Source organism: Canis lupus, chromosome 21 (assembly GCF_011100685.1).
Source record: "Canis lupus familiaris isolate Mischka breed German Shepherd chromosome 21, alternate assembly UU_Cfam_GSD_1.0, whole genome shotgun sequence".
NCBI lineage: Eukaryota > Metazoa > Chordata > Mammalia > Carnivora > Canidae > Canis > Canis lupus.
In genome coordinates this window covers 16,057,647-16,071,322 of record NC_049242.1, presented here as the reverse complement: position 1 = coordinate 16,071,322, position 13,676 = coordinate 16,057,647, and the positions used below count along the sequence as shown (strand labels likewise).

Below are 13,676 nucleotides of genomic sequence, written 5' to 3'. Positions count from 1 at the left end.
ATAATTCAGTAACCTGTTGAAGGACATCTTGATTATATCTATTTTATGGTGATTCTGCACAAAGCTGTTATAAACATTCACATACAGTTTTTTGTGTGAACATGTTCTCAGTTCACTTGGATAAATACTTAGGAGTAGGATCACTGGGTCATATGCTAAGAATATGTGTAACTTTATAAGAAATTGCCAAAGTGTCTTTGAAAGTGACCATACCAATTTGCATTCTCACCAGCAGTGGATGAGAGTTTCTTTTGTTTCTTATCTTGCCAGCATTTGATTTTGTTTATTCACCACAGGAAAACGTACAGATGGCAAATGTGTATATGAAAAAATGCTCACAGTCATTTTCATTAGGAAAATGCAAATTAGAACCACAATGAGATTCTACTATATACCTATTAGAATTTTTGTAATTCATGCACCAATGCATGTAGTGATATAGAAACACTATGAATCTGGCATAAAGGAAGTAATCGTAAATGACAGCTGTTAAATTTTACTCTAGTAGTAGAGATAATTAATTCTATTAACCTTAAAACTATCTAAAATGTTTATTACTGTGTCTTTAAAAAATTATAATACCTGGTGAAAAACAAGGATATATGTGTGCATGTAGTTATATAAGTATGTGAAAAAAATAGGATTTGAGATTTTGTGTTTAATGAGTATTTCTCTGTATCATAAGAAAAAACATTAAACATTTCACAGCCTGTGAGGAAACTGCAGATTACATGCAATCATAACATCAGCTCCAAAACCAAGCATATATTATTGGAAGCTTCATAGAGTTGTGGGAAAGATCAAAGAAAATAGAAAACGTGGATGGAAAAGTCACTACTTTTTCAATAAATTTCAAAGCCATGCCAAGTATTTTGAGTTAAGGAAAGATGAAAATTATGGTGCCTAGAGTTATAGCTAACCTTAAAACTGGAGCAAGAACTATTTCTGCTATCTAAAACAGGCCATCATAAAAGGTAGTAAATATAGGTAACAAGTAGGGTGGTTCTGGCTTTCTTTTCAGTTGAGCAGCTCTGTCTAGGGGCCCCTCCCATAATCTTTTGACTTCAGGTCTCCTCTCACAGTTGGATTTTTGCCAATAAAAATTATGGAACAGATTTTATTTTTAGATTTTAGCATGACTATTTGCCCTTAGTGTCCAGTAACTGTTTGAGCTGGATGTAGCTCAAAGAATTACAGGTATAATTGACTTCAGGTACAATTTTGCTTCTTTATGGGTAGATGGGTTGGTGGCATACTTACAGAATGTAATTCACTAAATTAAGTGCAGAGTGCACTTTGAATTTTTTTTTAAAGGTTTAATTTATTCAGGAAAGGCACACAGAGAGAGGCAGAGATACCGGCTGAGGGAGAAGCAGGCTCCCTCCGGGGAGCCCAATGTGGGACTCTATCCTGGGACCCCAGGATCATGCCCTGAGCTGAGGGCAGAAGCTCAATCACTGAGCCACCCAGGTACCCTGAAGTTTGAATTTGAAGAAGATTGTGGATCTTGTTAATTACTTGTTCTTTTCTACAGGTTTGCCCATTTAGCGGCCGTGAAGCTATTAGAGGGGCTACAGAAGTATGACATTGATGATAATGAAATTGATGAAAATGATATAAAGTTTTTTTTAAGACATGGTGTTGAGGGAAGCACTGATGCCAAGGATGATTTATGTCTCAGTGAGTCGGATAAGACAGATGCTAGAAGTAAGTGTGCCAACTCTGTTGTGATTTACTGTTTAAGAAATACCATAGCCAGTTTTTACCACAAATCTGGAAATTATTCTAAAGACATTTACCATCTGCAGACTAAAATATTTTGATCTGTTTTCAGGGAACCAGACTAGTACAAATGTTTGTACTAGGGGTTTTTACACATAAGGAATATAAGACATGATCTCTGTCTTGCAAGGAGGAAAAAGTTACATAGAAGGAAAAATTACTTAAGTGCGTCATAGGGAACAGGGAAGTAAACATCTCAAGGATTTCCACGGTTAGTTGGCAAATTATTTTTGCAGCGAATAATAGCAAATATCTATTGAGTGTCTACTGTGTGCCAGACATTGTTGTACATATGATCTCAGGGTTGTGGGATTGAGCCCCATGGAATGTGCTTGAGATTCTGTCTCTTTCTCTCCCTCTGCCTCTCCTCACCCCATGTGTGCCCACTGAGTGTTCTTTCTCTCTCTCTCTCTCTCAAAAAAAAAAAAAATCTTAAGAAAAAAAAGAACGGAGGATTTGCTCATAGATTTGAATCTGAGGTGTTGGAAAATGAGAATAATCAAGATTGACTCTTAGATTCTTGGCCTGGGCTAATAGGTCAGAGTTTAAAAAAGACTGTTCACTCAGGGTTAGAGTTGCAGGGAAGGCTTTTCACAAGTGGAATTTGGACTATTTTTGAAGGATGGCCTGATTAATTAAGTAAGTAATTATTTAATGGGGTTAGGAGAGATAGAGGGAGAGGAAGAGACAGAACCTCAAGCACATTAAGTAGTTAATTAATTTCTAAGATTTATTTATTTGAGAGAGAGCATGCGTAGAGGGGAGAGGCAGAGGGAGAGGACAGATGAACGAGGAAGTAAAAAAAATTCGTAAGAGTTCCCAGAACATTGTCAGGTAGATCATTACTCTCCAGGGAATGGTGAAAGCCTCTTTGCCAGCGAATGCAAGCAAGGAAAGACCCGAAGATGCTGATACCAGAGGCTTCCAACAAATAGCCCACTGAGATCACCCTATAGTGATGCTCAGAGTTAATGATCCCTTCCGAATTTCCAGATAGCTTTATTTTAAAGAGACTTATTTACTTAGTTTTAGAATGGGGGGAGGGGCAAAAGGAGAGGGAGTGAATCTTAAGCAGGCTCTGCGCCCACCAAAGGAATGAGCCACATTGCATCTTAATCCCACAACCCTGAGATTATGGCCTGAACCAAAATCAGAAGTTGGACACTTAACCAGTTGAGCCACTCAGACACCCTTAAGAGCTTTGCTGAGATACATAATTCACATGCCATTCAATTTACCCATTTAAGGTACATAGTTTGATGTTTTTTAGTATATTCACAGAATGTACAACCATTGCTATAATACTTTTAAAATATTGCCATCACTTAAAAGAAACCCCACATTCATTAGTAACCATTCCCTATTACCTACTTTCTTCTTTCCCCTCAAACCCTATTACTAAGCAACTGCTAATCCATTTTCTGTTTGTATAGATTATATACAGATTGTACAATTTGGCTATTGTAAATAATGTTGCTGTGAACATTCATATACATGTTTTTGTGTGAATGTATATTTTCATTTCTCTTGGGTATATACCTAGGCATTAGTTGGAATTGCTGAGTCATTTGGTAACTCTATGTTTAACCTTCTGAGGAACTTCTAAGTTGTTTTCCAAAGTGGCTGCATCATTTAACATTCCTACCAACGATGGAATGCTTGAGGGTTCCAGTTTTTCCACATCCTTGCCAATACTTGTTATTGTTTTTCTGATTGATTAAAGTTATTCTAGTGAGTATGAAGTGGTATCTCATTGTGGATTCTGTTTTTACATTTTGCAATTGAAGTATAATTTAATATATAGTGTCTTTTTTTTAATTTCAGGGGTACAATATATTGACTCAACAATTCTATACATTACTCAGTGCTTACCGCAGTAACTATAGTCACCATATGCCACAAACATTCTTACAACATTATTGCTTCTATTCTCTACTCTGTAGTTTTCATCTCTGTGACTTATTTATTTAAAGCTGGAAGTTTGTACCTCTTGATCCCCTTTATTTATTTCACCCATCCACCCACCCACTCCCATCTGGCAACCACCAGTTCTCTGTATTTAAGAATCTGTTTTTGTTTGTATGTTCATTTGTTTTGGTTTTTAGATTTCAAAAATAAGTGAAATCACATGGCATTTGACTTTGTCTGACTTGTTTCACTTAGCCTAATACCCTCTAGATTCATTTGTGTTGTTACAAATGGCAAGACCTTATTACTTTTTATGGCTTAGTGATACCTCATTGTAAATATCTATATATACTATACCTTCTTTATCCATTCATCAGTGGACCCTTGGTTTGCCTCCATATCTTGGCTATGGTAAATAAGACTGCAGTAAACATAGGGGTGCACATATCTTTTAATTAGTGTTTTTGTTTTCTTTGGGTAAATACCCAGTAGTGGAATTACTGGATTCTATTTTTAATTATTAAATTTATATTTTTAGTGTTTTGAGAAACCTCCATGGTGGCTATACCAGTTTATATTTGCACCAAAAATGCACAAGTGTTCCCTTTTCTCCACATCCTTGTCAATACTTGCTATTTCTTGTCTGATACTAGCCCTTTGACTTGTATGAGGTGATATCTCATTGTGTTGTTGATTTGCATTTCTCTGATGATTATTGATGTTGAGCATCTTTTCATATACCTGTTGCCCAACTATTTGTCTTCTTTGAAACATGTCTATTCAGATCCTCTGCCCATTTTTAAATCAGAAATCAGATTTTAATCAGAATTTTATAAGTTCTTTATATATTTTAGATATTAACCCTTTATCAGATATTATTATTTACAGGTATCTTTTCCTTTTCACTAGGTTGTCTTTTTGTTTTGTTAATGGTTTATTTTATTGTGCAAAGGTTTTTATTTTGATATAGTCACAATAGTTTATTTTTACTTTTGCTTCCTTGTCTTAGGGAACCTGTCTATATTTTCCTAAGGTTGATGTCAAAGAATTATGCTATGTTTTTTTTCTAGGCATTTTATGGTTTTATTTAGATCTTTAATATACTTTGAATTTACTTTTGTGTATGGTGTAAGAAAATGGTCCAATTTCATTCTTTTGTATGTGATTGTCCAGTTTTCCTGGCACCATTTATTGAAGAGACTTTCTTTTTCCTTATTGTATATTCTTGCCTCCTTTGTTGTAGATTGATTAATTTAGCTAAAAACATAGATTTATTTCTGGCCTTTCTATTCTGTTCTTTTTTTTTTTTTTTTTTTTTATTTACGATAGTCACAGAGAGAGAGAGAGAGAGAGAGGCAGAGACAGAAGCAGGCTCCATGCACCAGGGAGCCCGATGTGGGATTCAATCCCGGGTCTCCAGGATTGCGCCCTGGGCCAAAGGCAGGTGCCAAACCGCTGCGCCACCCAGGGATCCCTGTTCTATTGTCTATTTTCATGCCAGTTTTGATTTCTACAGCTTAGTGGTAGATCTTGAAATCTGGGATTCTGATACCTCCAGTTTTGTTGTTCTTTCTCAAGATTGCTTTAGCTATTCAGGATCTTACATACTTACATAGAAGTTTTAGGGTTATTTGTTCTAGTTCTGTGAAAAACAATATTGGCATTTTGATAGGGATTGCATTGAATCTGTGGATTGCTTTGGGTAGTATGGGCATTATGACCATATTAGTTCTTCCAGTTCATGAACATGGTTTGTCTTAACAATTGTTTGTGTCATCTCAATTTCTTTCATCAGTGTTTTATAGTTTTCAGAGTATCAGTCTTTCACCTCCTTGGTTAAGTTTATTCCTAGATATTTTATTCTTTCTGTGCAATTGTAGATGAAATTGTTTCCTTAATTTCTCTTTCTGCTACTTTATTGTTAGTGTATAGAAATGCAACTGATTTCTGGGGATTAATTTTTTATTGTGCAACTTTACTGACTTCATTTGTTACTTTAGGTTTTTTTTTTTTTTAAGATTTATTTATTTATTAATGAGAGAGACACACACACACACAGAGAGAGAGAGAGAGAGAGAGAGAGAGAGAGATTGACAGAGGGAAAAGCAGGCTCCCGCAGGGAACCTGATGGTGAGACTCAATCCTGTATTCTGGCTCCCAGGATCGTGCCCTGAGCAGAAGGCAGACACTCAACCGCTGAGCCACCCAGGCATCCTGTCTTTAGGGTTTCTATGTATAGTATCATGTCATCTGTAAATAGTGACAATTTAATTTCTTCCTTCCCAATTTGGATGTCTTTAAAGTTTTTTGTTATTGTTTGATTGCTGTGGCTAGGACTTCCATTAGTATGTTGAATTAAAGTGGTGAGAGTAGACATTCTCATCTGTTCCTGATCTTAGAGGGAAAGCTCTCAGGTTTTCACCATTGAATATTTTGTGAGCTACAGGTTTGTCATATATGGCTTTTAATATATTCAGATATATTGTATTTTATTGAGTTTTAAAAAAATCATGAACAGATGTTGAATTTTGTCAAATGTTTTTCTGCATTTATTGAGATGATCATATAGTTTTTATCCTTTGTTTTGTTGATCTGGTGCATCATGTTGATTGATTTGCAACTATTTAACTACTCTTTCATCCCAGAATAAATCCCGCTTGATCATAATGAATGATCCTTTTAATATATTGTTCAGTATGGCTTGCTAATATTCTCTTGAGAATTTTTGCATCTATGTTTATCAGAGATATGGGCATGTAGTTCTTGTTTTTGTTTTTTGTAGTGTCTCTGGTTTTAGTATCAGGGTAATGCTAGCTTTGTTGAATGTGTTTGGCAGTTTTCCTTCTATTTTGGGGAACATTTGGGGAAAATAGATATTAACTTTTAATTGTTTAGTAGAATTCACCTGTGAATACATCTGTTTCTGGACTCTTGTTTGTTTGGGAGTTTTTTGATTATTGATTCGGTTTCATTACTAGTTATGGTCTGTTCAGATTTTCTATTTCTTCCTGATTCAGTTTTGGAAGTTTATATGTTTCTGCGAATTTCTTCTAGGCACTTTGTTGGTATATAATTTTTTGTAGTATTGTGTTACAATTCTTTGTGTTTCTCTGGTGTTGGTTGTTACTTCTGTTTCATTTTGGATTTTACTTGTGTCCCCCCCCCCCCCCCCCCCCTTTTTAAATGAATCTGGCTAAAGGTTTATCAGTTTTACCTTTTCACAGAACTGGCTCTTGGTTTCACTGATATTTCCTATTGGTTTTTTTAGTCTCTATTTCTGCACTAATCTTTATTGTGTCCTTTCTTCTAATAGCTTGGGCTTTGTTCTTTTTTTAGTTCCTTTAGGTAGATGGCTAGATTACTTGACTTTTTTTCTTGTTTCTTAAGGTAGGCTTGTTTCACTATAAATCTCCCTTTTAGAATTTTTTTCACTGCATTCCAAAGATTGATGACTGTTGTTTTTCTTTTTCATTTGCCTCCATTTATTTTTTTTAATTATTTTTTTTGTTGGAGTTCAATTTGCCAACATATAACATATTACCCTGTGCTCATCCCATCAAGTGCCCCCCTCAGTGCCCGTCACCCAGTCTCCATTTAAAAAAAAAATTTCTTCCTTCTTTCGTGACCCATTGGTGGTTTTGTAGCATGTTGTTTAGCCTTCATGTGTTTGTGGTTTTTCCCACTTTTTTCCCTGGGATTTATTTCTAGTTTTATAATGTTTTGGTTGAAAAAGACAATGTGTTTTCAGTCTTCTTAAATGTATTGAGACTTATTTTGTGGCCTAACATCTATTCTGCAGAATGTTCCATGTGCACTTGAAAATAATGTATATTCTGTTGTTTTTGGAAAGAATGTTCTGTATATGCCTGTTAAATCTATTTGGTCTAATGTGTCATTGAAAGGCACTGTTTCCTTAATCGATTTTCATTCTGGATTATCTATCCGTTGATGTAAGTGAGGTTTGATTGATTGATTGATTGATTGATTTATTTTTTAAGATTTTATTCATTTATTCATGAGAGACAGAGAGAGAGAGAGAGAGAGAGGCAGAGACACAGGCAGAGAGAGAAGCAGGCTCCATGCAGGGAGCCTGATGTGGGACTCGATCCTGGGTCTCCAGGATCACGCCCCGGGCTGAAGGCAGGCGCTAAACCACTGAGCCACCCGGGCTGCCCTAAGTGAGGTTTTAAAGTCCTCTATTCTTACTATATTGCATTTTTTCTTATATCTGTTAATATTTGGTTTATTTATTTAGCTGTCCAATGTTGAGAGCACAGATATTTACAATTGTTATGTCCTCTTGTATTGACCTGTAAGTCCCTTGTCTCTTTAACAGCCTTTGTTTTAAAGTCTATTTTGTCTGATATAAATCTTTCTATCTCAGCTTTTTTCCCCCCTCATTTCTGTGTTGTGGAAAATCTTTTTCTATCCTTTCACTTTTAGTCTGTGTCTTTAGGTCTGAAGTGAGTTTATAGTCTTTGTTTTATTTTTTAAAATATTTTATTTATTTGAGAGCGAGAGAAAGAGCACAGAGGGAGAGGGAGATACAGACTCTCCGCTGAGCAGACAGCCTGATGTAGGGCTTGATCCTAGGACCGCCCGGATCATGACCTGAGCTGAAGGCAGACACTTAACTGACTGAGCCACCTAGGTGCCCCTATAGTCTTTGCTTTAAATTCTATGTTACCTGAAAGAAGTATTGCTACCCTCAACTAATATTTGATAAAGGAGGAAAGACTATCCATTGGAAGAAAGACAGTCTCTTCAATAAATGGTGCTGGGAAAATTGGACATCCACATGCAGAAGAATGAAACTAGACCACTCTCTTTCACCATACACAAAGATAAACTCAAAATGGATGAAAGATCTAAATGTGAGACAAGATTCCATTAAAATCCTAGAGAAGAAAAAAAAAAAAAAATCCTAGAGAAGAACACAGGCAACACCCTTTTTGAACTCGGCCACAGTAACTTCTTGCAAGATACATCCACGAAGGCAAAAGAAACAAAAGCAAAAATGAACTATTGGGACTTCATCAAGATAAGAAGCTTTTGCATAGCAAAGGATACAGTCAACAAAACCCAAAGACAACCTACAGAATGGGAGAAGATATTTGCAAATGACCTATCAGATAAAGGGCTAGTTTCCAAGATCTATAAAGAACTTCTTAAACTCAACACCAAAGAAACAAACAATCCAATCATGAAATGGGCAAAAGACATGAAGAGAAATCTCACAGAGGAAGACATAGACTTGGCCAACATGCATATGAGAAAATGCTCTGCATCACTTGCCATCAGGGAAATACAAATCAAAACCACAATGAGATACCACCTCACACCGGTGAGAATGGGGCAAATTAACAAGGCAGGAAACAACAAATGTTGGAGGGGATGCGGAGAAAAGGGAACCCTCTTACACTGTTGGTGGGAATGTGAACTGGTGCAGCCACTCTGGAAAACTGTGTGGAGGTTCCTCAAAGAGTTAAAAATAGACCTGCCCTACGACCCAGCAATTGCACTATTGGGGATTTACCCCACAGATACAGATGCAGTGAAACGCCAGGACACCTGCACCCCGATGTTTATAGCAGCAATGGCCATGATAGCCAAACTGTGGAAGGAGCCTCGGTGTCCAACGAAAGATGAATGGATAAAGAAGATGTGGTTTATGTATACAATGGAATATTACTCAGCTATTAGAAATGACAAATACCCACCGTTTGCTTCAACGTGGATGGAACTGGAGGGTATTATGCTGAGTGAAGTAAGTCAGTAGGAGAAGGACAAACATTATATGTTCTCATTCATTTGGGGAATATAAATAATAGTGAAAGGGAATATAAGGGAAGGGAGAAGAAATGTGTGGGAAATATCAGAAAGGGAGACAGAATGTAAAGACTGCTAACTCTGGGAAACGAACTAGGGGTGGTAGAAGGGGAGGAGGGCGGGGGGTGGGAGTGAATGGGTGACGGGCACTGGGGGTTATTCTGTATGTTAGTAAATTGAACACCAATAAAAAATTAAAAAAAAAATTAAAAAAAAATTAATTCAATAATCAAAAAAAAAAAAACAGTATTGCTACCCAAGTTTTCTTTTCCTTTGTGTGTGTGTGTGTGTGTGTTTTGCTTCGATTTGCATAGAGTATCTTTTTCTGCCCTACTTTGAGTTTTTACATGTCTTTAGGTCTGAAGTGAGTTGCTTGTAGGCAGCATATAGATGGGTCTTGTTTGTTATCTATTCTGTCAGCCTATGTTTTTTGATTGGAGCATTGAGTACATTTACATTCAAAGTAATTACTTTTTAAAGGTTTATTAAAATTCCAGGTAGTTAACATAAGTGTGTAATATTAGTTTCAGGTGTACAGTATAATGATTCAGCAATTCCATACATCACCGGTGCTCATCCCAAGTGTACTCCTTAATTCGCATCAGCTATTTAGCCCATCCCCCACCCACCTCCCTTTTGGTAATCTTCAGTTTGTTTTCTTTAATTAAGAGTCTGTTTCTTGTTTTTTTTCTCTCTCTCTCCCTCCCTTCTTCCTTTTCCCCCCTCTTTGCTTGTTTGTTTTGTTTCTTAAATTCCGTGTATGAGTGGAATCATATGGTATTAGTGTTTCTCTGATTGAGTTATTTCCCTTAGCCTAATACTCTCTAGCCCCTCCATGTTGTTGTAAATGACAATATTTCATTCTTTTTGTGGCTGAATAATATTCCATTGTGTGTGTGTGTATAAGATTTTATTTTATTATTTATTTATTTATTCATTCAGAGAGAGCGAGAGAGAGGCAGAGACACAGGCAGAGGGAGAAGCAGGCTCCACGCAGGAAGCCCGTCGCAGGACTCGATCCTGGGTCTCCAGGATCACACCCCAGGCTGCAGGCGGCGCCAAACCACTGCGCCACCGGGGCTGCCCTGTAAGATTTTATTTATTTGCACATGTGAGCTGGAAAAGGAGAGGGAGAGAGTCTCAAGCAGACTCTGCACTGAGTGCGCAGAGCCTAAGGTGGGGCTCAGTTGCACGACCCTGAGATCATGATCTGAGCCAAAACTAGGATTCGGACACTTAACTAACTGAGCCACTCAGGCACCTCTATGTACCACAACTTCTTTATCCATTCATAAGTCAGTAGACACTTGGGCTGTTTCCATAATTTGGCTATTGTATATAATGCTGCTACAAACATAGGGGTGCATATATCCCTTTTAGTATTTTTGTAGTATTTTGGTAAATACCTAGTAGTGCAATTGCTGGATTGTAGGGTAGTTTTATTTTTAACTTTTTAAGGAACCTTCCTACTGTTTTCCACAGTAGCTGTGCCAGTGTGCATTCCTCCAACAGCACAAGGGGGTTCCCTTTCTCCACATCCTCATCAACACCAAACACTGTGTTTCTTCTGTTGTTGATTTTAGCCATTCTGACAGGTTATACTTCACTGTGCTTTTGAATTGCATTTCCCTGATGATAAGTGATATTGAACATCTTTTCATATATCTGTTAGCTATCTGCATGTCTGCTTTAGAAAATTGTCTATTCATATCTTCTCTCCATTTTTAAATTGGATTTTTTTTGTGTGTTTTGGGTGTTAAGTTTTATAAAGTCTTTATATATTTTGAATACTAACCCTTTATGAGATATGTCATGTGCAAATATCTTCTCCCATTCCATAGGTTGCCTTTTAGTTTTGTTGTTTCCTTTGCTGTATAGAAGCTTTTTATTTTTATATAGTCCCAATAGTTTATTTTTGTGTTTATTTCCCTTGCCTCAGGACACACTTCTAGAAACAAGTTGCTATGGCCAATGTCAAAGAAGTTACAGCCTGAGTTTTAGGAATTGTATGATTTCAGGTCTCACATTTAGTCTTTAATCCATTTTGAACTTATTTTTGTGCATAGTGTTAGAAAGTGTCCAATTTTATTCTTTTTCATATTGCTGTCCAGTTTTCCCAACACCATTTGTTGAAGAGACATTCTTTTTCTCCTTGATTATTCTTTCTTACTTTGTCAAAGATTAATTGACTATAAAATTATGGATTCATTTCTGGGTTTTCTTTTCCTTTCCATTGATGCGTGTGTCTCTTTTTGTGCCAGTGCCATACTGTTTGGGTCACTACAGCTCTGTAATACAACTTCATGTTTGGAATTGTGATACCTCGAGCTTTGCTTTTCTTTTTCAAGATTGCTTTGGCTATTTGGGGTCTTTTGTGGTTCCATACAAATTTTAGGACTGTTTTAGTTCTGTGAAAAATGCTGTTGGTATTTTGATAGGATTGCATTAAATGTGTAGATTGCTTTGGGTAGTACAGTTATTTTAACAATATTTGTTCTTCCAATCCATGAGCATGGAATGTCTTTTCTTAATGTGATCTTGAATTTCTTTCATAAGTGTTTTATAATTTTCAGAGTATAGGTCTTTCATCTTTTTGGTTAGGTTTATTACTTGGGATCTTACTCTTTTATTGCAATTGTAAGTGGGATTCTTAATTTCTCTTTCTGCAGCTTCTTTATTGGTATAATATAAATGCAACAGATTTCTGTACATTGATTTTCCTACCCTGTGAGTTTACTGAATTCATTTATCATTTTTAGCAGTTTTTTGGTGGAGTTTTTCTGGTTTTCTATGCATAGTATCATGTCATCAGCAAATAATGAAAGTTTTACTTCTTCCTTACCAATTTAGATGCCTTTTGGTGCGTCTAGGACATCCAAAACTATGTGGCTAGGACTGATGGATGTGGCTAGGACTTGCAGTACTATGTTGAATAAAAGCGGTGAAAGTGGATATTCCTGTCTTGTTTCTGACTTTAGGGGAAAAGCTCAAAAGCTCTTAGGTTTTTCCCATTTAGGAGAATGTTGTTGACTGTGAGCTTTTCATATATGGCCTTTTTTTTGTTGAGGTATGTTCCCTCTAAACCTACTTTGTTGAAGGTTTTATCTTGAATGGATTTTGTCAGTTGCCTTTTCTGCATGTATTGAAATGATCTGATCATATGGTTCTTATCCTTTCTTTTATTAATGTGATATGTCGCATGGGTTGATTAGTAAATATTGAATCACCCATGCAACCCAGGGATAAATTCCATAGATTCAGTTTGCTGGTATTTTGTTGAGGATTTCTACGTCTATGTTCATCAGAGATATTGGCCTATAGTTCTCTTTTTTTATGACATCTTTATCTGGTTTTGCTATTGGGTAACACTGACCTCAAAGAATTTGGAAGTTTTCCTTTCTTTTCTATTTTTTTGGAATAGTTTGAGAAGAATAGGTATTAACTTTTCTTTAAATGTTTGGTAGAATTCATCTATGAAGCCATCTGGTCCTGGACTTTTGTTTGTTGGGAGCTTTTTGATTACTGATTCAATTTCTTTGCTGATTATTGGTCTGTTCAAATGTTCTGTTTCAGTTTTGGTAATTTATTTGTGTCTTGGGGTTTATCCATTTCTTCTAGGTTGTCCAATTTGTTGGCATGTGGTGATTTTTCATAATATTCTCTTAAAATCGTTTGTAGTTCTGTGGTGTTAGTTGTTATTTCTCCTCTTTCATTTGTGATTTTATTTGGGTACTTTCTCTTTTCTTTTTGATGAGTCTGGCTAGATGTTTATCAATTTTCTGAATTTTTTTAAAGAACCAGCTCCTGGTTTTATTGATCTCTTCTATTTTTGTTTTGTTTTGTTTTAGCTTCTATATCATTTATTTCCTCTCTAATCTTTATTATTTCCTTCCATCTGCAGGCATAAGGCATCATTCATTCTTCTCTTTTTAGCTCCATTAGATGGTTGTTTGAGAATTTTCTTGTTTCTTGAAGTGGGACTTTATTACTATATACTACCCTCTCAGAACAGCTTCTCCTGCATCCCAGTTGTGGACCATTGTATTTTCATTTGTTTCCATGTGTTTTTATATTTATTCTTTGATGTTCTTGTTGACCCATTCATCGCTTAGTGTCATGTTGTTTAACCTCTGTGTATTTTTTTCCAGATTTTTGCT

The 13,676-nt window shown here is 36.2% G+C and overlaps 1 protein-coding gene across 6 annotated transcripts in view; it reads left to right on the top strand.

Annotated features, from left to right (window-relative positions):
* The window catches only part of ANKRD42 (ankyrin repeat domain 42), an 87,395-nt gene that overhangs the window by 38,597 nt on the left and 35,122 nt on the right, over positions 1–13,676 (top strand). For all 6 annotated transcript variants that reach the window (XM_038568467.1, XM_038568465.1, XM_038568469.1 and 3 more), the window contains one exon: positions 1,535–1,707. In XM_038568467.1, coding sequence (XP_038424395.1) covers positions 1,535–1,707 — 173 coding nt within the window. The remainder of the gene's footprint in view (positions 1–1,534; positions 1,708–13,676) is intronic.